The sequence below is a fragment of the Triturus cristatus genome, chromosome 9 (genome assembly GCF_964204655.1).
Source record: "Triturus cristatus chromosome 9, aTriCri1.1, whole genome shotgun sequence".
In the NCBI taxonomy this organism is placed as follows: domain Eukaryota; kingdom Metazoa; phylum Chordata; class Amphibia; order Caudata; family Salamandridae; genus Triturus; species Triturus cristatus.
This window is the reverse complement of record NC_140592.1, coordinates 322,172,069-322,197,420: the sequence shown is the minus strand read 5'-3', so window position 1 is coordinate 322,197,420 and position 25,352 is coordinate 322,172,069. Positions and strand designations below refer to the sequence as shown.

The 25,352-nt window shown below is 56.2% G+C and overlaps 1 protein-coding gene across 2 annotated transcripts in view; it reads left to right on the top strand.

Moving 5' to 3' along the window:
• The window catches only part of RNF123 (ring finger protein 123), a 1,761,234-nt gene that overhangs the window by 427,008 nt on the left and 1,308,874 nt on the right, over nucleotides 1–25,352 (top strand). For both annotated transcript variants that reach the window (XM_085625036.1, XM_085625035.1), the window contains exon 16: nucleotides 2,418–2,535. In XM_085625036.1, the coding sequence (XP_085481162.1) occupies nucleotides 2,418–2,535 (118 nt within the window). The remainder of the gene's footprint in view (nucleotides 1–2,417; nucleotides 2,536–25,352) is intronic.

Genomic DNA, 25,352 nt, shown 5'->3' with positions numbered 1-25,352 from the left:
TTGGCAAGTCCTCCCTAATTGCTTTATAAAGGCGTGTTATCATGTGGCGTCCTTGTGCCATGTTCAGCATGATTTGTAGGGTGCTCGTTACCAGGGACTCCTCTGGGAACGTTGGCCAAACCTCTCTGGCCACTTGTGAAATCTTAGCATATTGTAAGAAATGCCCCGTTCCTAACTCATTTGCAGCTTGTGCGTTTTCCCAGCGTGAGGAACTGAGACCAGGGGGCCATATGTAAAGGTAAGGGGGGGGCCACATGCGGCCCCTGGGCTGTACTTGTTATTATCCATGTTCTAGTCCCTCGATTCATCCCAACAATCAACTGCATGATGCCAAAAAGCCGCTACTAACGACGTCATACAACGCATATTAATGAATTTTCACCTAAAACAAAGAAACTGAAGTCGATGCATGGAACGATTTCTCTGAATGAACAAGACCAAACCTAACAATCAATATACCAATAACCACTAAACTTGGTTTCCGGAAACGCATGCTCCTCGCCAGAAAGTGCTTTAATGCATCGTCGGCTGCAGAAAGCATCAGTGGCGGCTGGTGACATTTCAAAGTGGTGAGGAGTAAAAGCGAGGATGAATCTTACGTACCGAGCGAGTCCATCCGACATAAGGGCACTCAGCCCATACATCATACCCCCCCATAAATTCATCCAGGTTTCCATCAGCCACTGCATTAATCTGTTCATGCATCCATCCATCCATCCATCCTTCTAGAGACTCTCTCATTCACTCATCCTCCCACCCATACCGCGCCAAGCATCCTGCCAGCAGACACTAAGGGCACTGAAGCCTTGGGTCAGGCGATGATTCTAGAAATGAGAACGCAGCACTACAGGGGGAGAGAAAGCAGTTCAACAATGCACTTAAAAGTGTCCCTTCTAAAGAGAGGAGCCTGATGATAACGTGTATTGCAAATTTCATGAGTCCAATTCCTCAAAAGGCACACGCTCTGGGCTGCATTCATAGCATAGGCCCTGCGCCAGCATGAAGGTAGGTCAGGACGATCGGTAACTCTTGAAAAGAGTATCACCAGTCAGCATGCATTTCGCCTCTGACCTCCATTCCTTATGATATGTGTGACAATGGCCAACACGATAGAGCCATCGTCTGCACGTCTTCACGGTTGACTTTCTTTACCATGCATTTATTTACTGGACAGGGCAAACAGTGACATTTTACAATTCAAGACGCCCAAAATGTACTGCAGGGAAGTATTTCAGCAAACATTACAAATGTAATTAGTAAACTAGTGTTGCGCGCTGTAGCTTGGATTCTTTAATTTAGCGAGGTCTTGCAGCCGGTTACCGCTGGGCTCGTCTTTTTCTGACCCCAGCACTGAGGGCATATTTTCTGAAAGTGTTCTATCTGTACTGGCACACGGCGCAACAATAACGTGTGAACACAGATTGAGGCTAATGAACTGTGACAAGTGTCTAGAGGAAGCAAGGAGCAACAAGCATTTGCAATGCAATAGGTCTCGCAATTACGCAGGTTTAAGCTATTGGCATTGTAAATGACTCCGCCTTTTATTTATGTTTTAAAAACAAAAATAAAAGGCATTGTTATTTGCAATGTTAATAGCTCAAACTCGCGTAAATGCGAGACCTATTGCATTGCAAATGCTTGTTGTGTTCTGTCAGTACAATCTGACAGAATGTAAGTCTTTCAGAGGACACACAAGGGGTGAGGTGTTCAGTAAAACAGTCTTCGTGCTGGTGCAGTGTCATTAGACAATTCAGAACCCACAGAGCTTGCAAGCTGATCCATTTCATGCAAGAGTGTGGGCATTCTGGCACTTGTAAATGAGACAGCCTGTGCGAAGTATTTATCCATACGCTGCAGAATGAGCCCACAACCTGGACAAATGTCCTTCACAGTAGTCAGAGTGGTAGTTAGAAGTACTGTTACACACTGAGCCAAAAGATGCTCCACAAAGCTGCATGGTAGCTAGCACATAATCGTTTACTGTTTGAACCATGAATGTACAACTGCTATAATAATTGACCTTATAGCATTCATAGCAAGTTTCTTCCCCAATTGGTATTCTGACGACTAATACCATCACATACAAAACATGTATAATTAAGTAATTAAAAATTACATTGAACGAGTATTGCAGCATTTATCCATGTATCCACATTCTGAATTTATATATTTTTTTATTCCGGGTGCTATTGTGATTTACTTTTAAGTAACTTAGTGCTGACCCCATTTTACTATAACTGCATTTGATACACACGTTATTAAAACCAACTGGTCTGGCTTTACATTGCTAACATATGCAGATATAGACATGCACAAATTCTGTTTTCATGCATTAGGCACATGCAAGGCATTCCTCTTCACGAATGCTTGTTTATGCGTGAAGTCAGTCTCTGTGTGGTACCTTAACACTTGGACAGATTTGATGTGCTCCGATCCGTGGTATTCTTCTACATCAAAAGCCCCCTGCGAGTGGAGGAGGCTGGGCTTCAGGAACTTATTCCAACCACGTGGTGGCCACACCGCTTTAACAAAGAGGTATAAGTTATGGATCCTGTGATGCCTTCTTTGAGGCTAAGTGACCTCTTTCCTTGGTCTAAGATCGCTAGTGTGCAAATGTGAGCTCATCAAAGTTCAAAGCATAAGAGCTTGTGCATTTTCTTGTGGCATGATTTTTGTGAGCATCAATCTGGACCAGTGGTTTATAGGAGCACCCCAAGAAAGCTCTCAAAATGTGGAGGTGAGAGAGGGCGATTGATTGGTCATGGAATATTGCTGATTTTGAAGATTGACGTAGCCTTGGAGATTCAGATCATGTCTAGCTTCTGTCATATTATGTGGATAGTGTTGCCTGACTTTGTTTTTTTTAAATATTTGTTCTGCCAACAGTGATAACAGGCGTAATCACCTAAACATATTTCTATTCTAAAATGCTTAACATAAATATATTACTGGAAATGTCTTCACTCTTACCGTTACATTTAATTTTTTACATATTCTGTGTTGGTTCAGTGCATAGGACACAGATGCCCACTGCTTGTTGGAATACCAGCGTCCCTGCTCCTGGATTTGAACATTTTATTAGGCCTCTTTTTTTCCAGTAATGACAACTAGGACAGTTGAGGCCAAGGAACGCATGGTTCTGTCTTACCACAATTTTTGATCGTGGAGTTTAGTGAGATTCTAAAGCACACAATGTTGTTTCTTTTGTATTGTTTGATTTACGCGTCAACACCGTTAGGTTCCCCTAGGCCCCCAGGAAAGGAAACATCCAATAATGTGAATGTCTTCAACAGCTACTTCACATCCTGCCTGATATCAAAATCTCTGGGGGCGGACAAGTGCCTACATTGGGTGGTGTCTCAGTTCGGGACAAGTGTACAAGCATTTGTATGGTTAAAAACACCCCGATTCACATTTTGTAACCGCAAAAATGTTTTTTTTTTTTTAAATATACTAATCGCGTGTTATTAGTCAGTAAACTTAAAAATAAAAGTCAACTTTTTTTAATGCAGGCTTTAGTTTAAATTTTATACATAAACAATAAAGTAGAGTCTTAGATTATTTGCCAACAAAGACATACAAACATCCCTCATAAACGTGGAAAAATGAAAAAAAGAGGCCCACTTTTGCGTCAATCTGGTAACCATTATCAGAGTTGAAGGATCATGTAATCCATTAAAAAAAATGGACAGCATGAGAACATTTTTTTTTGAAATCACATTATTAAAAGCTGAACAAAGACCTGGTCTGCTTGCCCTAGCAGGCCACCACCCCTGTAATGGCCACCAATAGGAGTGTGTTTCAAGTTGTGACCTGCCTCATTAATATTCGTGAGGTAGGTTGGACTATGACCCACTCAGAATCTGAATTTCAGACCTATTATTACATAGGTTAATTAATAAAATTTTTTACTGGTAGCAAAAGTGCCGGTTGCAACGGTACTGGTTGCAAGTTGCAACCAGTTATTCATATATCTGCCCCATAGTTCCTTTTCAACTAATGCATGCAGTCTTGGGATAATTATCCACGCAGTGCTTGGTACTAATGATGTCTACATCTTCCTGGGATTTGGATGAATTCATTGCTTGATGCCAACAACGGATACACTACGAAAGGTCATTGATAAATGTGCTGCCTGAGGCCATTGATGAGTATGTTGCCATAAGGCAAGAAAATATCTTTTACTATTGAAGCATAAGCTGCATGCAGCCAATGATGAATATATGATGTCTGAGCCTTTTGACACATTTACTGTCTGATACCATTGTTGCATATGCTGTCTGGGACTCCTATTGGAAGACATTGATCTTCTCAGAATTTTGGAGCACATATGGCTTGGTCAACGATGAATGTACGTTTTGAAGCCTTTGATAAATGAACCATCTGCGACCACTGATGGGTATAGTGCCTGGAATCAGTGATGCTTATTGTCTCCTAGCTCACCAATACGTATACTCTGGTAACACTGATGCACAAACAGCATGGAGCAAAAGATGCATATAACCCCTGAAACGGTTGATCCCTATACTGCCTAGGGGAAATGTTGCATTCCTGGCCTGGGGCCCATAGTGTGTGCGTTCTTTGAGCTTATTGATTACTATGTTCACAAGGACCATTGATCTGTGTACTACCTTGAACAATTGATGCATAATGCCATTGTGAAATGTTTTGTTTTCGTTGCCAAAGTGTTAATATTTTCAGGTCATGTACACATAGATGTTCAATCACTTGCACAATTAAGAAGGGTCGATCAAATGAGTGTTGTATACACTGATGCACATCATATTCTATAGGAAGTAATGGGTATACATATGAAAGGATCATTTTCTGTATCGATAAGCAAATAATATGTGTAAAAGAATAAATCTGATAGGGACTACTAGCCGCAGATTCCTTAACGTAGAATTATCCCCAGGCGTGAGACTGGACCCGGAAAACTTTCTTGCCCAGCATCTCTGCGCGCCGGGGGGCGGTGCCTCGCGACTCGGCCCCAACGTCCTCTGTGGGCGTGACATCAGCGAGGTCACATAAGCCACACCCCGGCGTGCGGACGTCAGTTTTTCTTCTTTTCCGCGTGCAACGCGGATCCGGATTGTGTTCCTGGCCTGTTTCAGGCATTCTTTTTCCGCTTTGAGCGTTTTCTTGTGAACAGCGTGCAAATGCCTTCGGGCTTCAAGACGTGCTCGTCTTGCGCAGCCAGATGTCGGTGACGGATCCTCACCACATCTGCATGTGGTGTTTGGGGGAGCACCACGACTCCACAGATTGTGGAGCGTGTCAGCAAATAAAGCCGAAGTCCCGGCGGGAGCGCCGGATGAAACTCCTTTCGCCATGCATGTCCAGGTCGGCGTCGTCGCCGCGGACGGTTTTAAGAACCGCCGCTTCCGTCTCCAACATCGTCCTTCTCCCAGCCCGCTAGGGCGTCGCTCACTTGTTGGTAAGTGTTGCAGTTTGTCCCCGAGGCCCAGTCCCTGGCCTGTTGGGGGCGTGGGTTCTCCACGGGTGGTGCGGCCCCACGCGTCACCACCCTATCTGCCGTTCCCCGGCGTGGGGGTGACCAGAGCCCAGATTGAGGCCTATGCGGTGGCCCTGCAGGCCTCTTTGGCTCTTCCTTCTTCTCCTGGGACGTCTGCGGATCCCATGCTGCGTGTGGGGACCCCTGCGATGTCGCCGGTGGTTCCGGCGCCGACCGGTTCGGATCCAGGTTCGGAGGATGTGGTGCTGTCGGGGTGCGCCTCTGCCTCGCCACAAACCCCGCGGGGGTCCCCGTGGTGTCACAGGAGGTTGCCAGAGCTCGGGCATGTACTCGAGTCCCCCTCAGTCCTCTGGGCAGGTGGCGGCCTGGTCCGAGGCCAAGGTGACGCCGCTCAGGTGCTGGCAGCTACTGGCCTTGGCGGCGCCGCAGCGGCTGGCTAGGGGTCGGGCGTGCTCCCGGGCCCTCTCGTCCCTCCACGCAGGCGGCTGCCTCGTCGGAAGTAGAGTCAACGCCTTTGCGGCGCCGTTCCTTAGCCGCCCCGGCTCCGACCCCGCCTTGGTCTCCTGCTGCCTGGCAACGAGATAGTGTTTTCCCTGAGAACGATAGGGAACAGCTGGTTGACCTTCCTTTTGATGGCACTCTGTTGTTCCACGCCCCTGCGAATTCTGCCATTCAGAGGTTTCTTGCGGGGCTTTGTCCTCCTCCTCATCCCCCCCCCTCTCAGTGACCTGACTGTCGGCCTGTGTTTTGGGAGGTGTTCTCCTGTTGATTTTCCTGGGGCCTTGTAACGGGTAGCCCGTGTTGTGTGTTCTGTATGGTTCCTGTGCCATTGGGGTCCTTTTGTTGGGCCCTTGGTACTGTTGGTTGCCGGTCCGGCCCTTTGTTGACTTGTGGTTTTGGCTGTTTGTAAGCCTGGTAGGCCCTGAGATTAGGCCTTCTGTGTCTTCTTTATTGGCTGCTTGGTAAGCCGTCTGTGGGTTTTTTCTGCAGGTCTTTCTGTTTTGTCCTGTACTGCGGAAAGTTTTTCCTAAGAGGTGTTCCCATGGTTTTTGGGACGTTACCTAACCCAGGTGGGGTACTTGTAGCTATTACATAGCTCTGTCCTGTGCTGGGGAGGGGTGGTCACCCTTTCCGGGTTCCTTGCTCTCCGTGGCGTCACGGTATGTCGCAGGTGCGATCTTCTTGCCAATTGTCTTGGAGCAGCTTGCACTAGATCTGTCCTTCCCCTTGTCGCTATGTCGCTTGGCCGGTCTTGCCTGCTATCTGCGGCATCGGGTTGTAGCGGTTCTGCATTTTTGTCTTGTGTTTTGGCTTGGTCCTCAGTCTGATGCTCCAGAGAGTTTGGCTTTCCTTGGCCTCTGTGTTCTGGTGGCAGGCTTAGGCCATCCCCCGTCTCTTTTTCTTTTCTGCCGGTTCCTCCACTTCTTCGTGGGTCAGTGTGTGTCCTGGCCCTCCCTGGCCTCTGCCTTCGGCTGGCATCTCCCTTGTCCGGGGTGCGCTGTTCCGTGGTGTTGCCTGTTACTGGTGGCGCATGCCCGTGCAGGCCTGCTTGTTCTCCTCCTCCGTTGTGATCTTGATGTGTTTCCTTGCGCCCCTGCCTCTGGTTCCGCTGGAGCTTCGCGCAACGGTGCTTTACTTCCGCCTGGGCTGTTGGCAGTGGCACCGTTCCGGCCTTGCCCGCTGCTTGCAGCCGTGGTGTATTCAGCTCTTTTCTATCTCTATGCCTGTGTTTCTTATGGTGGGCCCTCCCTTTGGTTCTACCTCTTCTCACTGGGTTCGAGGTGGCCCTTGCGTTCCTTGAGGCCTTTGGGGCGCTGTCTGCCCCTGCGGGGTGTTGGGCGCTCTCATTCTCTTGGTTGGACTTGGATATCCTGGCCCTTTCCTTCTTGTGCCATGTCCCCTGCTGGGGCCCTAGTCTCTCCTGGTGGGGAGGCTCTCTCGCAGGCCCCTCCTCCCGTCTGACTATGGCTAGGGTATCTATTCTATGTTAAGGAATCTGCAGCTAGTACTCTCTATCAGATGTACAAGTTACTTACCTTCGATAACGATGTATCTGGTAGAGACAGTTCTAGCCGCAGATTCCTTCACAACCCACCCTTCCTCCCCGTTCTGCGAGGACCCTCAGCTTGGTTTTCTGCACTAGCCTCCCTCTGGGTGGTTGTCTTCTGTGGGGGTCCTTTTCGTTTTCTGCCTGTCGGACTTCCCTCCAGCTGGGTTCTCTCCAGTGTAGGGGCCTGCTTTTGCTCTTTTCCCTTTGTTGTTACAATTTCTGATCCCCTTGCAGTCTTCTACGCTGGGGGTTCTTTTGCCTGTCCTTGACCTCCTGCTCCTTTCAGAGGCTCTGGCCCTCCTTGACTGTGTAGTCTGGGGGTGGATTGCGGTTGCCCCTCTGTTCTGGGCTTGTGGCCCTTTGCTGTGTGGTCTATGGTTGCAGTCTCTTTCTCTCTCTCCCTCTCCCTCTCCCTCTCCCTCTCCCTCTCCCTCTCCCTCTCCCTCTCCCTCTCCCTCTCCCTCTCCCTCTCCCTCTCCTCGCTCTCTCCATGCTCTCTCCCTCTCCATGCTCTCTCCCTCTCCATCTCCATGCTCTCTCGCTCGCTCTCCATGCTCTCTCGCTCGCTCTCCATGCTCTCTCCCTCCCTCCCTCTCCCTCTCCCTCTCCCTCTCCCTCTCCCTCTCCCTCTCCCTCTCCCTCTCCCTCTCCCTCTCCTCTCCCTCTCCCTCTCCCTCTCCCTCTCCCTCTCCCTCTCCCTCTCCCTCTCCCTCTCCCTCTCCCTCTCCCTCTCCCTCTCCCTCTCCCTCTCCCTCTCCCTCTCCCTCTCCCTCTCCCTCTCCCTCTCCCTCTCTCTCTCTCTCTCTCTCTCTCTCTCTCTCTCTCTCTCTCTCTCTCTCCCTCTCTCTCTCTCTCCCTCTCTCTCCCTCTCCCTCTCCTCGCTCTCTCCTCGCTCTCTCCTCGCTCTCTCTCCGCTCGCTCCCTCTCCATGCTCTCTCCCTCTCCATGCTCTCTCCCTCTCCATGCTTTCTCCCTCGCTCTCCATGCTCTCTCGCTCGCTCTCCATGCTCTCTCGCTCGCTCTCCATGCTCTCTCGCTCGCTCTCCATGCTCTCTCACTCTCGCTGCTCTCTCGCTGCTCTCTCGCTGCTCTCGCTGCTCTCTCGCTGCTCTCGCTGCTCTCGCTGCTCTCTCGCTGCTCTCGCTGCTCTCTTCGCTGCTCTCGCTGCTCTCTCGCTCTCGCTGCTCTCTCGCTCTCGCTGCTCTCTCGCTCTCGCTGCTCTCTCGCTCTCGCTGCTCTCTCGCTCTCGCTGCTCTCTCGCTCTCGCTGCTCTCTCGCTCTCGCTGCTCTCTCGCTCTCGCTGCTCTCTCGCTCTCGCTGCTCTCTCGCTCTCGCTGCTCTCTCGCTCTCGCTGCTCTCTCGCTCTCGCTGCTCTCTCGCTCTCGCTGCTCTCTCGCTCTCGCTGCTCTCTCGCTCTCGCTGCTCTCTCGCTCTCGCTGCTCTCTCGCTCTCGCTGCTCTCTCGCTCTCGCTGCTCTCTCGCTCTCGCTGCTCTCTCGCTCTCCATGCTCTCTCGCTCTCCATGCTCTCTCGCTCTCCATGCTCTCTCGCTCTCCATGCTCTCTCGCTCTCCATGCTCTCTCGCTCTCCATGCTCTCTCGCTCGCTCTCCATGCTCTCTCGCTCTCTCTCTCATGCTCTCTCGCTCTCGCTGCTCTCTCGCTCTCGCTGCTCTCTCGCTCTCGCTGCTCTCTCGCTCTCGCTGCTCTCTCGCTCTCGCTGCTCTCTCGCTCTCGCTGCTCTCTCGCTCTCGCTGCTCTCTCGCTCTCGCTGCTCTCTCGCTCTCGCTGCTCTCTCGCTCTCGCTGCTCTCTCGCTCTCGCTGCTCTCTCGCTCTCGCTGCTCTCTCGCTCTCCATGCTCTCTCGCTCTCCATGCTCTCTCGCTCTCCATGCTCTCTCGCTCGCTCTCCATGCTCTCTCGCTCGCTCTCCATGCTCTCTCGCTCTCCATGCTCTCTCGCTCTCCATGCTCTCTCGCTCGCTCTCCATGCTCTCTCGCTCTCTCTCCATGCTCTCTCGCTCTCGCTGCTCTCTCGCTCTCGCTGCTCTCTCGCTCTCGCTGCTCTCTCGCTCTCGCTGCTCTCTCGCTCTCGCTGCTCTCTCGCTCTCGCTGCTCTCTCGCTCTCGCTGCTCTCTCGCTCTCCATGCTCTCTCGCTCTCCATGCTCTCTCGCTCTCCCGCTCTCCATGCTCTCCATGCTCTCTCGCTCTCCATGCTCTCTCGCTCTCCATGCTCTCTCGCTCTCGCTGCTCTCTCGCTCTCTCGCTCTCCATGCTCTCTCGCTCTCCATGCTCTCTCGCTCTCGCTGCTCTCTCGCTGCTCTCTCGCTGCTCTCTCGCTGCTCTCTCGCTCTCGCTGCTCTCTCGCTCTCGCTGCTCTCTCGCTCTCGCTGCTCTCTCGCTCTCGCTGCTCTCTCGCTCTCGCTGCTCTCTCGCTCTCGCTGCTCTCTCGCTCTCGCTGCTCTCTCGCTCTCGCTGCTCTCCATGCTCTCTCGCTCTCCATGCTCTCTCGCTCTCCATGCTCTCTCGCTCTCCATGCTCTCTCGCTCTCGCTGCTCTCTCGCTCTCGCTGCTCTCTCGCTCTCGCTGCTCTCTCGCTCTCGCTGCTCTCTCGCTCTCGCTGCTCTCTCGCTCTCGCTGCTCTCTCGCTCTCGCTGCTCTCTCGCTCTCGCTGCTCTCTCGCTCTCGCTGCTCTCTCGCTCTCGCTGCTCTCTCGCTCTCGCTGCTCTCTCGCTCTCCATGCTCTCTCGCTCTCCATGCTCTCTCGCTCTCCATGCTCTCTCGCTCGCTCTCCATGCTCTCTCGCTCTCTCTCGCTGCTCTCTCGCTCTCGCTGCTCTCTCGCTCTCGCTGCTCTCTCGCTCTCGCTGCTCTCTCGCTCTCGCTGCTCTCTCGCTCTCGCTGCTCTCTCGCTCTCGCTGCTCTCTCGCTCTCGCTGCTCTCTCGCTCTCGCTGCTCTCTCGCTCTCGCTGCTCTCTCGCTCTCGCTGCTCTCTCGCTCTCGCTGCTCTCTCGCTCTCGCTGCTCTCTCGCTCTCGCTGCTCTCTCGCTCTCGCTGCTCTCTCGCTCTCGCTGCTCTCTCGCTCTCGCTGCTCTCTCGCTCTCGCTGCTCTCTCGCTCTCGCTGCTCTCTCGCTCTCCATGCTCTCTCGCTCTCCCGCTCTCCATGCTCTCCATGCTCTCTCGCTCTCCATGCTCTCTCGCTCTCCATGCTCTCTCGCTCTCCATGCTCTCTCGCTCTCGCTCTCCATGCTCTCCATGCTCTCTCGCTCTCCATGCTCTCTCGCTCTCCATGCTCTCTCGCTCTCCATGCTCTCTCGCTCTCGCTCTCCATGCTCTCCATGCTCTCTCGCTCTCCATGCTCTCTCGCTCTCCATGCTCTCTCGCTCTCCATGCTCTCTCGCTCTCCATGCTCTCTCGCTCTCCATGCTCTCTCTCCATGCTCTCTCGCTCTCTCTCTCTCCATGCTCTCTCGCTCTCTCTCTCTCCATGCTCTCTCGCTCTCTCTCTCTCCATGCTCTCTCGCTCTCTCTCTCTCCATGCTCTCTCGCTCTCTCTCTCTCTCCATGCTCTCTCGCTCTCTCTCTCTCTCTCCATGCTCTCTCGCTCTCTCTCTCTCTCTCCATGCTCTCTCGCTCTCTCTCCATGCTCTCTCGCTCTCTCTCCATGCTCTCTCGCTCTCTCTCTCTCTCTCCATGCTCTCTCGCTCTCTCTCCATGCTCTCTCGCTCTCTCTCCATGCTCTCTCGCTCTCTCTCTCCATGCTCTCTCGCTCTCTCTCTCTCCATGCTCTCCATGCTCTCTCGCTCTCCATGCTCTCTCGCTCTCCATGCTCTCTCGCTCTCCATGCTCTCTCGCTCTCTCGCTCTCCATGCTCGCTCTCGCTCTCCATGCTCTCTCGCTCTCTCGCTCTCTCGCTCTCTCGCTCTCCATGTTCTCTCGCTCTCCATGTTCTCTCGCTCTCCATGCTCTCTCGCTCTCCATGCTCTCTCGCTCTCCATGCTCTCCCGCTCTCTCGCTCTCCATGCTCTCTCGCTCTCCATGCTCTCTCGCTCTCCATGCTCTCTCGCTCTCCATGCTCTCTCGCTCTCCATGCTCTCTCGCTCTCCATGCTCTCTCGCTCTCCATGCTCTCTCGCTCTCCATGCTCTCTCGCTCTCCATGCTCTCTCTCTCTCCATGCTCTCTCGCTCTCTCTCTCTCCATGCTCTCTCGCTCTCTCTCTCTCCATGCTCTCTCGCTCTCTCTCTCTCCATGCTCTCTCGCTCTCTCTCTCTCCATGCTCTCTCGCTCTCTCTCTCTCCATGCTCTCTCGCTCTCTCTCTCTCCATGCTCTCTCGCTCTCTCTCTCTCCATGCTCTCTCTCTGTGAGACCGGCCTCACGGCGTTGCCCTCCCAATCATCCAGCCAACCTGCATCCACCCTCAAGACACGACATCTCCGACTCCGGCCGCCCCAGCCACCCAGATCCGAGGGCCGGCCAGAGCCCGGACAGACTCGACACCCTACCACGCATGTCCGACCGAGGGAGCGGGAACCCTCGAGCCAGACCCAAAGGCGCCAGCCCAGTCACACCTCGGGTCGCCTTCCCCGGGAAAACTCGATCGGCCACCAGGCCCCTGGGGAGCAGGCGCCTCCCCTGCCGAGCGTCTGGGGCCCCTCCCAGACCCACCTGAAAAGACCAAAGAAGTGAGCGGCAGGAAATCCCGCCAAACCCCCTCCGTCACCCCAGTCCCCCCTCTGCGAGGACCCCGGACTTCAAAGAGCAAGCGGAGTATAACAAGGGGTGCCGGAGAAACGAAGGCAGAGAAGACCTGGAACCATCCGAGCCTGCTGACGCTGTCGCGGCTCCTGAACGCCGAAGTCACCTGGGCCTGCTGAGTGACTCGCGGCCTCTTGCTATTGAACCATCTGAGCCCTGCTGACGAGGTCGCGGCTCCCGAGCACTGAACCACCTGGGCCTGCTGAGTGACTCGCGGCCCCCAGCTATTGAACCATCTGAGCCTTGCTGATGGAATCGCGGCTCCCGAACTCCGACCACCTGTGCCTGCTGAGAGACTCGCGGTGCTCCCCCTTGAGGACGACTCGGTAAGAGATCGCCCAGAGACTCGACACCCTCCAGCTCGAGGATTGTGAGCTATCCGCAGGGTATTTCGCAGAGACACTATCTTGAAAGACTGTCCCGCTACCCCCATTCCCCACGACCGATTTGTGGTACTTTGTGCCACTGCTGTACTACTTGCATCTTGGATCATAAAGATCCCTTGAAAATCATCGATAAAAGAACCTATCGTCCTACAAAGAATACGTGTGGTGTCACTCTGTTCGTAGTGTATATCAGGGTGTGCGCGCCTAGTTCGGCCTACGTGGGAGAGGTGGGTCAAAGGGGTGGGCAAGACGGGCATCGAACCCCCCTCCGGCGAACGCCTTTCCAACACTCTCTCTCCATGCTCTCTCTCTCCATGCTCTCTCGCTCTCTCTCTCTCTCCATGCTCTCTCTCTCCATGCTCTCTCGCTCTCTCTCCATGCTCTCTCGCTCTCTCTCTCTCCATGCTCTCTCGCTCTCTCTCTCTCCATGCTCTCTCGCTCTCTCTCTCTCCATGCTCTCTCGCTCTCTCTCTCTCCATGCTCTCTCGCTCTCTCTCTCTCCATGCTCTCTCGCTCTCCATGCTTTCTCGCTCTCGCTCTCCATGCTTTCTCGCTCTCGCTCTCCATGCTCTCTCGCTCTCCATGCTCTCCATGCTCTCCATGCTCTCTCGCTCTCCATGCTCTCTCGCTCTCCATGCTCTCCATGCTCTCTCGCTCTCCATGCTCTCTCGCTCTCCATGCTCTCTCGCTCTCCATGCTCTCTCGCTCTCCATGCTCTCTCGCTCTCCATGCTCTCTCGCTCTCCATGCTCTCTCGCTCTCCATGCTCTCTCGCTCTCCATGCTCTTTCTCTCTCCATGCTCTCTCTCTCCATGCTCTCTCTCCATGCTCTCTCGCTCTCTCTCTCTCCATGCTCTCTCTCTCCATGCTCTCTCTCTCCATGCTCTCTCTCTCCATGCTCTCTCTCTCCATGCTCTCTCTCTCCATGCTCTCGCTCTCCATGCTCTCTCGCTCTCGCTCTCCATGCTCTCTCGCTCTCTCTCTCCATGCTCTCTCTCGCTCTCGCTCTCCATGCTCTCTCGCTCTCGCTCTCCATGCTCTCTCTCTCTCGCTCTCCATGCTCTCTCGCTCTCCATGCTCTCTCGCTCTCCATGCTCTCTCTCTCTCCATGCTCTCTCGCTCTCTCTCTCTCCATGCTCTCGCTCTCCATGCTCTCTCTCTCCATGCTCTCGCTCTCCATGCTCTCTCTCTCCATGCTCTCGCTCTCCATGCTCTCTCGCTCTCTCTCTCTCCATGCTCTCTCGCTCTCTCTCTCTCCATGCTCTCTCGCTCTCCATGCTCTCTCGCTCTCTCTCTCTCCATGCTCTCTCTCTCGCTCTCCATGCTCTCTCGCTCTCTCGCTCTCCATGCTCTCTCTCTCGCTCTCCATGCTCTCTCGCTCTCTCGCTCTCCATGCTCTCTCGCTCTCTCTCTCTCCATGCTCTCGCTCTCCATGCTCTCTCTCTCCATGCTCTCGCTCTCCATGCTCTCTCTCTCCATGCTCTCGCTCTCCATGCTCTCTCGCTCTCTCTCTCTCCATGCTCTCTCGCTCTCTCTCTCTCCATGCTCTCTCGCTCTCCATGCTCTCTCGCTCTCTCTCTCTCCATGCTCTCTCTCTCGCTCTCCATGCTCTCTCGCTCTCTCGCTCTCCATGCTCTCTCGCTCTCCATGCTCTCTCGCTCTCCATGCTCTCTCGCTCTCCATGCTCTCTCGCTCTCCATGCTCTCTCGCTCTCCATGCTCTCTCGCTCTCCATGCTCTCTCGCTCTCCATGCTCTCTCGCTCTCCATGCTCTCTCGCTCTCCATGCTGTCTCGCTCTCCTCGCTCTCTCGCTCTATCTCCTCGCTCTCGCTCTATCTCCTCGCTCTCCATGCTCTCTCGCTCTCTCGCTCTCCTCGCTCTCTCTCTCTCTCTCGATGTTCTCTCTCTCGATGTTCTCTCTCTCTCTCGCTCTCCATGCTCTCTCTCTCGCTCTCCATGCTCTCTCTCTCGCTCTCCATGCTCTCTCTCTCGCTCTCCATGCTCTCTCTCTCGCTCTCCATGCTCTCTCTCTCGCTCTCCATGCTCTCTCTCTCGCTCTCCATGCTCTCTCTCTCGCTCTCCATGCTCTCGCTCTCTCGCTCTCTCGCTCTCTCGCTCTCTCGCTCTCTCGCTCTCTCGCTCTCTCGCTCTCTCCCTCTCTCCCTCTCTCGCTCTCTCGCTCTCTCGCTCTCTCCCTCTCTCGCTCTCTCCCTCTCTCGCTCTCTCCTCGTTCTCTCACTCTCCTCGCTCTCTCTCCATGCTCTCTCTCGCTCTCCATGCTCTCTCGCTCGCTCTCTCGCTCTCTCCCTCTCTCGCTCTCTCCTCGCTCTCTCTCCTCGCTCTCTCACTCTCCTCGCTCTCTCACTCTCCTCGCTCTCTCACTCTCCTCGCTCTCTCACTCTCCTCGCTCTCTCACTCTCCTCGCTCTCGCTCTATCTCCTCGCTCTCTCCATGCTCTCGCTCGCTCTCGCTCTCCATGCTCTCTCGCTCTATCTCCTCGCTCTCGCTCTCCATGCTCTCGCTCGCTCTCGCTCTCCATGCTCTCGCTCGCTCTCGCTCTCCATGCTCTCGCTCGCTCTCCATGCTCTCGCTCGCTCTCGCTCTCCATGCTCTCGCTCGCTCTCGCTCTCCATGCTCTCGCTCGCTCTCGCTCTCTCGCTCTCCATGCTCTCGCTCGCTCTCTCGCTCTCCATGCTCTCTCGCTCTCCATGCTCTCTCGCTCTCCATGCTCTCTCGCTCTCCATGCTCTCTCGCTCTCCATGCTCTCTCGCTCTCCATGCTCTCTCGCTCTCCATGCTCTCTCACTCTCCTCGCTCTCGCTCTATCTCCTCGCTCTCGCTCCATCTCCTCGCTCTCGCTCCATCTCCTCGCTCTCGCTCCATCTCCTCGCTCTCGCTCCATCTCCTCGCTCTCGCTCCATCTCCTCGCTCTCGCTCCATCTCCTCGCTCTCGCTCCATCTCCTCGCTCTCGCTCCATCTCCTCGCTCTCGCTCCATCTCCTCGCTCTCGCTCCATCTCCTCGCTCTCGCTCCATCTCCTCGCTCTCGCTCCATCTCCTCGCTCTCGCTCCATCTCCTCGCTCTCGCTCCATCTCCTCGCTCTCGCTCCATCTCCTCGCTCTCGCTCCATCTCCTCGCTCTCGCTCCATCTCCTCGCTCTCGCTCCATCTCCTCGCTCTCGCTCCATCTCCTCGCTCGCTCTCCATGCTCTCTCGCTCGCTCTCCATGCTCTCTCGCTCTCTCTATCTCCTCGCTCTCTCCATGCTCTCTCGCTCTCTCCATGCTCTCTCGCTCTCCATGCTCTCTCGCTCTCTCTATCTCCTCGCTCTCTCTATCTCCTCGCTCTCTCCATGCTCTCGCTCGCTCTCGCTCTCGCTCTCCATGCTCTCGCTCGCTCTCGCTCTCCATGCTCTCGCTCGCTCTCGCTCTCCATGCTCTCGCTCGCTCTCGCTCGCTCTCGCTCTCCATGCTCTCCATTGTTAGACGGACCGGGGGGGGGTCGGCCGAGGACAAGGGGAGAGGTCTCCGGGGAGAGCCGTCTCCAGCGATCGTACAGATGAGTAACTTCCCCCCCACAGATACACACCACACAAGGATAAGATTTAGCGTTCTTTATAGGTGATTTCTTAAGGTACGATGAAATGGTACAAGGAGGTCTGGACTCAGGGGTCCCCTCGATTCTAGTCTCTTGGTTTGGGAAAAGGGGGTAGCGGGACAGTCTGGTTACCAATCTGGTAGCTGAGATGGTATGGTGGATAGCTCACAATCCTCGAGCTCGGTGTTCTAGCTTGGACGGGCCGCGGCAGCGCCAGCAGGTCCCGGTGAAGGTGGTCGTTACACGGTCCGCGGCAGCGCCAGCAGGTCCCGATGAAGGTGGTCGTTACACGGTCCGCGGCAGCGCCAGCAGGTCCCGATGAAGGTGGTCGTTACAACGGTCCGCGGCAGCGCCAGCAGGTCCCGACGAGGATGGATGATGCAGAAGGCCGCGGCAGCGCCAGCAGGCAGGACGATGTTTCACAAGGCGGAGCTACGGCAGCGTCAGTAGTCCGTCAAGGCTGAGTTCTTCTCGGTGTCTCTCGACTCCAGGATACAACTGCCTTCCTGCTCTGGAGCTGCCCTAGTTATAGGTCTGGCGCCCTTTGATGTCCGGACCCTCGCACTTGGAGGTCGGGGGGTCCGGGATGAGGGAGTCCAGACACCCAGCAGGGGGTGGAGCCAGCGCCTGGGGGAGCTGGAGGGCGATCGGCACCTGGCGGGGGAGAGCCATCGACACTTCTTTCTCCCATTGACCTGCCAAGTGGTCCGTTCACCTCCTGGGTGGATGGTGGTGCCGGGATGTCGGGGCCGGCCAGGCCCAGGGTTAGGGTCGAGCTGAGGCCCCGCGGCCTCGTGGCGCAGTGTCCAAGATGGCGGCTGATCCGGCCGGGGGAGCCGGTAGTGGTTCGGCCCCATGATACATGGATGTCCGGGGGCAGGAGTTCCGTTGGGAGACGGGGTGCGGGTTGCCCTTGCGGGTAACACCTGGGAGTCCGGGGCTTGGGCCTTGTCATGCGGGGAGGGAGCAAGCCCTTCATGTGGCCTGTCCAACATGCGTCCCCCCCAGCTGAAGGCGGGGAGAGTCACCCATCCTCTTGGGGACTCTCCTCGTCGAGGCGGAAAAACCGTGACAGGCCATCTGCGTTGGCGTGGTCTTGGCCCGGTCGATGTTCCACAGTGAAGTCCATCCCCTGCAGGGAGATGGACCAGCGCAATAGTTTGGGGTTTTCCCCCCGCATCTGCATTAGCCACTGCAGGGGTCGATGATCGGTTTGCACCCGGAAGTGGGTACCGAAGAGATAGGGCCGGAGCTTTTTGAGGGCCCACACTACTGCGAAGGCCTCCCTCTCGATCGTGCTCCAGCGCTGTTCTCGGGCCAGGAGGCGTCTGCTGATGAAGGCCACCGGCTGGTCAAGACCCTCGGGGTTCAGCTGGGAGAGAACCGCCCCGATGCCGTGGTCTGAGGCGTCCGTTTGCACAATGAATTCCCGACTGTAATCGGGGGCCTGGAGCACCGGGGCGGTGCACAGGGCGGCTTTCAGCTTCTCGAAGGCCGCTTGACAGTCGGGGGTCCAGTTAATCTTCTTCGGGTGGTTTTTGGACGTGAGACCCGTGAGGGGCCCCACAATGCTGCTATAGTCCCTCACGAACCGCCGGTAGTAGCCGGTGAGTCCCAAGAAGGCTCGGACCTCGGTCTGCGTGACTGGGGGTTGCCAGGACTGGATGGCAGCAATTTTGAGTTGCAGAGGGGCCACCAGACCGCTTCCCACCTGGTGTCCGAGGTAGGTCACGGACCCCTGACCGATTTGGCACTTGCCGGCCTTGATTGTGAGGCCGGCCCGCTGGAGGGCTTGCAGGACCTCTCGGAGGTGGTGGAGGTGGTCGGACCAGTGGCGGCTGTATACAGCGATGTCGTCCAGGTAGGCGGCGCTGAACTCTTCGAGCCCCGCCAAGACCTGGTTCACTAGTCGCTGAAAAGTAGCTGGGGCATTCTTCATGCCGAAGGGCATGACCTTGAAGTGGTAGTGGCCATCGGGGGTAGAAAAGGCGGACCGTTCTTGGGCCCGGGGTGTGAGACCGATCTGCCAGTAGCCCGCTGTCAGGTCGAAGATGCTGAGGTAGCGGGCAGCCCCCATGCGGTCGATCAATTCATCCGCTCGGGGGATGGGATGAGCGTCGGTCCTGGTGACAGCGTTCAAGCCCCGATAGTCGACGCAGAATCGGAGTTCAGGAGTGGCGCCGGAGGCAGCGGCTTTGGGGACCAGCACGACCGGGCTGGCCCAGCGGCTGTCGGAGGGCTCGATGACCCCGAGCGTGAGCATCTTGGACACTTCCTCTTGGATGCAGGCCCGCACCCGATCTGGTACGCGGTAGGCCCGGTGTCGGATAGGGGGACTGTCCCCAGTGTCCACGTCGTGCAAGCACCAGGGGGTGACCCCTGGGGTGAGGGAAAACAGAGTAGCAAACTGCAGCAGGAGGTCCCGGCAGCCCTGGCGTTGCTCTGGGGTGAGGGCATCGGAGAGCCGGGCCCCGTCCACGGAACCGTCTTTCTCCTGAGTCTTCAGGAGATCAGGGAGAGGCTCGGAGTCTTCTTCCGCCCCACTGTCTGTAGCCATCAGGAGGCTGAGTTCCGAGCGCACAAAGTGGGGTTTGAGTCTGTTGGTGTGGAGGACCCGGAGGGGGTTCCGGGGAGACTCCATATCGATGAGATAGGTGACGGGGCTCTTGCGTTCGACCACTTTGAAAGGCCCCGTCCACTTGTCTTGCAAGGCACATGGTTCGGTGGGGGACATCACCCACACTTGTTGACCAGGTTCGAATTCGACGGAGGAGGCATTCTGATCGTACCATTTTTTCATGTCCTCCTGACTGGCCTCAAGATTCGCTTTTGCCATTTCCCTGAATCGCCGGGTCTGATTGCGTAGTGCCAGGAGGTACCTGAAGACGTCTGGAGGGGTCTTTAGGGGGGCCATCTCCCAACCTTCTTTGACTAGGCTGAGGGGCCCTCGCACAGGGTGCCCGTACAGGAGTTCGAAAGGGCTAAAACCGAGGGACTTCTGGGGAACTTCTCGATAGGCGAAGAGGAGGCACGGAAGTAGTACATCCCACTGGCGACGGAGGGGCTCTTCCAATCCCCCAATCATTCCCTTGAGTGTGCGGTTGAATCGCTCGACTAGTCCGTTCCCTTGAGGATGATAGGGGGTCGTGAATCGGTAGGTGACCCCGCACTGTTGCCAGAGGGACTTCATATATTTCGAGATAAAGTTTGTGCCTCGGTCGCTGACGACTTCTCGGGGGAAGCCCACCCGGGAGAAGATCCCCATTAAGGCCCGGCCGACCACCGGAGCTGTTACAGTTCGCAGGGGCACAGCCTCGGGGTAGCGGGTGGCGTGGTCCACCAGTACCAGGATGAACCGATGTCCTTGTGCTGTGCGGGGGTCCAGGGGCCCCACAATGTGTATTCCTACCCTCTCGAACGGGGTGGTGACCACTGGGAAGGGTTGCAGAGGTGCTTTGAGCTTGCGGCCGCTCTTCCCGCTGGCCTGGCACGTGGGGCAGGACCGGCAGTGGTTGAGGACGTCGTTTCGCATCCTCGGCCAGAAAAAGTGGGTCACCAGGCGACTGTAGGTTTTGTCCTGGCCCAGGTGTCCAGCCAGGGGGACATCGTGGGCCAAATTTAGCAGGAAGTCTCTGAAACGGAGGGGCACCACCAGCACTCGACTGGCCCCTAACTCCGCGATTCTCTGTTCACTGTATAACAGGTCGTTATCCCAATAGACCCAATGGGCTCCGGTGGAGTCCCCTGCGCTCTGGGCGATGGCTTGCTGGCGGAGTCCCTCGAGGGAGGGACAGGTCTTCTGCTCCTGGCGGAACTGTTCCTGGGTGGGCCCCCCTTCTTGACGCCACTGAGCCAGGCCGGGAAGGTCCTGGGGCTGGGCGACCCCTTCGGGGGTTGGCTCTGGGGGGTCGGTATAGTCGGTGTCCTCTACTGGAGCGATCGGGGGAGGAGGTGCAGGCCATTCTGGTTCTTCTGGTTGGGGGATGGCACGGGCGGCCATGGACCGGGTGGTTACGCACGCCCAGTCCGGGAGGCCCAGCATCCCCAGGTGCTCTCTTCTTTCGACGGCGGCCCACGGGGAACTCTCAAGATCATTCCCCAGGAGACAGTCCACGGGGGCATCATCCCGGACCGTCACCTTCAACATGCCGGAGACCCCTCCCCATTCGAAGGGGACGCAGGCCATCCGACATAGACTCTCGGAATTGTCGGCTGAGCGGACGGGGCAGAGAATGTTCGGCAGGATCTGCTCTGGTTTTACCAGGTGACAGCGGACGGCCGTCACACTGGCCCCTGTGTCACGTAGGGCTTCGGCCCGGCGCCCATTAATGTTCACCCACTGGCTATATTTTCTGGTGTTGGCGGGTAGGGGAGCCCGCGGGACCATGTCTTTTCCCCCTAGTCACGCTAGAACCATGGCGGCCGGTTCCCACTCTTGTTGGGCCTGCTCATATTCTTCTTGTTCCTCGGAGATTTGTTCTCCCCCCCAGGGCGGCGGCAGCTACCTGGCGGGGTTTTGGCGTTTGGTTCTGCGGGCAGTTCGGGTCATTGGCGTAGTGGCCGACTCGCTGGCATCGGTGACACGTGACGTTGGCTCGGAACCCCGGGCGCATCGGGGGGTTGCCCCGGCCGGCCGGGGGCGGGGTGCTGGCCGCGGGAGTGGCCGGGACGGTGTCTCTCCCTCGCCCCTGGCCTCCTCCTCCTCCTCGGGGACGGTGCTGACCTTGGTTGTTCCGGTTTTGCTCGTGTGGCCCTCTCCGGCCCACTCGGGTGCTTTCCCACCGGTCAGCTTCGGCGGCGAGTTGCCGTGGGTCAGTCAATTTACTGTCGAGGAGGTGCTGCCTGAGCTCGACGAAGCAGTTGTTAGACAGGTGCTCCCACACCATGAGATTAAAAAGTTGCTCGTAGGTCGTTACGTGGCTTCCCTTGATCCAACCCTCGAAGGCTCGGCTGAAATAGTTGACATATTCCACCCACGTTGTACCCGGGATCCGGGTGCAGTCCCGAAACCTCTGGCGGTACATTTCGGGTGTGAGCCCATATCGGGTGAGGAGGGCAGCCTTCATGTGGTCATAGGATGACATCTGATGGTCTGGGAGCTGCAGTAGGGCATCGCGGCCTTCGTTGACGAACCTCCCCCATAGGCCGGCTCCCCAGTCACTCCGATCGATCCGGTGGGAGGTCATGGCGATCTCGTAGGCTTTGAACCACTGTTGTATGTCGTCCTCTCGGACATACTCTCGGACAACATCCTTGGGGATGTGGACTTTCTTTTCGGTTGCTCCCGGGGTGCGCGGTCGCTCGGGCACCTCCGGTTCTTTGTTCTGCTTCCGTAGTTCTATTTCCGCCAGTTTGCGCTCGCGTTCGAATGTTAGTCTTTTTTCTTCGAGCTCTCTCTGCCTCTGTTTTTCTTCCCGTTCTTCTCGGAGCCGCAGATGTTCTAGGTTCAGTTTTTGCTCGGCTAATTTTAGTTCACCGTCCATTTTGAGTCGTGCCATTTCCAACTCCTGTAATCTGTTTTTTTCTCTTTCTTGGATCTCTTCCTGCGAGAGGCCCGTTCCTCGCTCCTCGGGAGCCGTGGCGTTCCTCTCCGATGCTGCACCGTTTTGGTCTGGGGATCCGGCGACCCCGGTTTCTGCCCACGACTCAATGGCGTGCTTAAAATCGTCTTTGGTACTCAGGCCGGTGGTAGCAATGCCTAGTTCCATGCAGAATTGTTTCAGTTCACGATGGCTATACTCTTCCAATTTATCCATCTGGAATTTCTCGGTGGATCCGCTCTCTTTGGTTAACATCGTGGTTTTGTCGTGGGGTGAGCTACTCTCTGTACGATTACGCGTTGATTCGGATCGCGCCGCTGGCCACCAATGTTAGACGGACCGGGGGGGGGGTCGGCCGAGGACAAGGGGAGAGGTCTCCGGGGAGAGCCGTCTCCAGCGATCGTACAGATGAGTAACTTCCCCCCCACAGATACACACCACACAAGGATAAGATTTAGCGTTCTTTATAGGTGATTTCTTAAGGTACGATGAAATGGTACAAGGAGGTCTGGACTCAGTGGTCCCCTCGATTCTAGTCTCTTGGTTTGGGAAAAGGGGGTAGCGGGACAGTCTGGTTACCAATCTGGTAGCTGAGATGGTATGGTGGATAGCTCACAATCCTCGAGCTCGGTGTTCTAGCTTGGACGGGCCGCGGCAGCGCCAGCAGGTCCCGGTGAAGGTGGTCGTTACACGGTCCGCGGCAGCGCCAGCAGGTCCCGATGAAGGTGGTCGTTACACGGTCCGCGGCAGCGCCAGCAGGTCCCGATGAAGGTGGTCGTTACAACGGTCCGCGGCAGCGCCAGCAGGTCCCGACGAGGATGGATGATGCAGAAGGCCGCGGCAGCGCCAGCAGGCAGGACGATGTTTCACAAGGCGGAGCTACGGCAGCGTCAGTAGTCCGTCAAGGCTGAGTTCTTCTCGGTGTCTCTCGACTCCAGGATACAACTGCCTTCCTGCTCTGGAGCTGCCCTAGTTATAGGTCTGGCGCCCTTTGATGTCCGGACCCTCGCACTTGGAGGTCGGGGGGTCCGGGATGAGGGAGTCCAGACACCCAGCAGGGGGTGGAGCCAGCGCCTGGGGGAGCTGGAGGGCGATCGGCACCTGGCGGGGGAGAGCCATCGACACTTCTTTCTCCCATTGACCTGCCAAGTGGTCCGTTCACCTCCTGGGTGGATGGTGGTGCCGGGATGTCGGGGCCGGCCAGGCCCAGGGTTAGGGTCGAGCTGAGGCCACGCGGCCTCGTGGCGCAGTGTCCAAGATGGCGGCTGATCCGGCCGGGGGAGCCGGTAGTGGTTCGGCCCCATGATACATGGATGTCCGGGGGCAGGAGTTCCGTTGGGAGACGGGGTGCGGGTTGCCCTTGCGGGTAACACCTGGGAGTCCGGGGCTTGGGCCTTGTCATGCGGGGAGGGAGCAAGCCGTTCATGTGGCCTGTCCAACATCCATGCTCTCGCTCTCTCGCTCTCCATGCTCTCCATGCTCTCGCTCTCTCGATGTTTTCTCTCTCTCGATGTTCTCTCTCTCGATGTTCTCTCTCTCGATGTTCTCTCTCTCTCGATGTTCTCTCTCGCTCTCCATGCTCTCCATGCTCTCTCACTCTCGCTCTCCATGCTCTCCATGCTCTCTCGCTCTCCATGCTGTCTCGCTCTCCATGCTCTCGCTCTCTCCTCGCTCTCTCACTCTCCTCGCTCTCTCCTCGCTCTCTCACTCTCCTCGCTCTCTCCTCGCTCTCTCTCTCTCTCCTCGCTCTCCATGCTCTCTCTCTCCTCGCTCTCTCGCTCTATCTCCTCGCTCTCGCTCTCGCTCTATCTCTTCGCTCTCGCTCCTCGCTCTCGCTCTATCTCCTCGCTCTCCCTCTCCCTCTATCTCCTCACTCTCTCCATGCTCTCTCGCTCTCCATGCTCTCTCACTCTCTCTCTCTCTCCTCGCTCTCTCTCTCTCTCGATGTTCTCTCTCTCGATGTTCTCTCTCTCTCTCTCGCTCTCCATTCTCTCTCTCTCTCTCTCGCTCTCCATCTCTCGCTCTCCATGCTCTCTCTCTCTCGCTCTCCATGCTCTCTCGCTCTCTTTCGCTCTCTCTCTCTCGCTCTCCATGCTCTCTCGCTCTCGCTCTCCATGCTCTCTCTCTCGCTCTCCATGCTCTCTCTCTCACTCTCCATGCTCTCTCTCTCACTCTCCATGCTCTCTCTCTCACTCTCCATGCTCTCTCTCTCTCTCACTCTCCATGCTCTCTCTCTCTCTCGCTCTCCATGCTCTCTCTCTCTCTCGCTCTCCATGCTCTCTCTCTCTCTCTCGCTCTCCATGCTCTCTCTCTCTCGCTCTCCATGCTCTCTCTCTCTCGCTCTCCATGCTTTCTCTCTCTCTCTCGCTCTCCATGCTCTCTCTCTCTCGCTCTCCATGCTCTCTCTCTCTCTCTCGCTCTCTCGCTCTCTCGCTCTATCACCTCGCTCTCTCCATGCTCTCGCTCGCTCTCGCTCTCCATGCTCTCTCGCTCCTCGCTCTCGCTCTATCTCCTCGCTCTCGCTCTATCTCCTCGCTCTCGCTCTATCTCCTCGCTCTCGCTCTATCTCCTCGCTCTCGCTCTATCTCCTCGCTCTCGCTCTATCTCCTCGCTCTCGCTCTATCTCCTCGCTCTCGCTCCATCTCCTCGCTCTCGCTCTCCATGCTCTCGCTCGCTCTCCATGCTCTCGCTCGCTCTCGCTCTCCATGCTCTCTCTCGCTCTCCATGCTCTCCATGCTCTCCATGCTCTCTCGCTCTCCATGCTCTCCATGCTCTCTCGCTCTCTCGCTCTCTCGCTCTCTCGCTCTCTCGCTCTCTCGCTCTCCATGCTCTCTCGCTCTCCATGCTCTCTCTCTCGATGTTCTCTCTCTCGATGTTTTCTCTCTCTCGATGTTTTCTCTCTCTCGATGTTTTCTCTCTCTCGATGTTTTCTCTCTCTCGATGTTTTCTCTCTCTCGATGTTTTCTCTCTCTCGATGTTTTCTCTCTCTCGATGTTTTCTCTCTCTCGATGTTTTCTCTCTCTCGATGTTTTCTCTCTCTCGATGTTTTCTCTCTCTCGATGTTTTCTCTCTCTCGATGTTTTCTCTCTCTCGATGTTCTCTCTCTCTCTCTCTCGCTCTCCATGTTCTCTCTCTCTCTAGCTCTCCATGCTCTCTCGCTCTCCATGCTCTCTCGCTCTCCATGCTCTCTCGCTCTCCATGCTCTCTCGCTCTCCATGCTCTCTCGCTCCCTCTCCATGCTCTCTCGCCCTCTCTCCATGCTCTCTCTCCTCGCTCTCTCTCCTCGCTCTCTCTCTCTCTCCTCGCTCTCTCTCTCTCTCCTCGCTCTCTCTCTCTCTCCTCGCTCTCTCTCTCTCTCCTCGCTCTCTCCATGCTCTCGCTCGCTCTCCATGCTCTCTCTCTCTCTCCTCGCTCTCTCCATGCTCTCGCTCGCTCTCCATGCTCGCTCGCTCGCTCTCCATGCTCGCTCGCTCTCCATGCTCTCTCGCTCTCCATGCTCTCTCGCTCTCCATGCTCTCTCGCTCTCCATGCTCTCTCGCTCTCCATGCTCTCTCG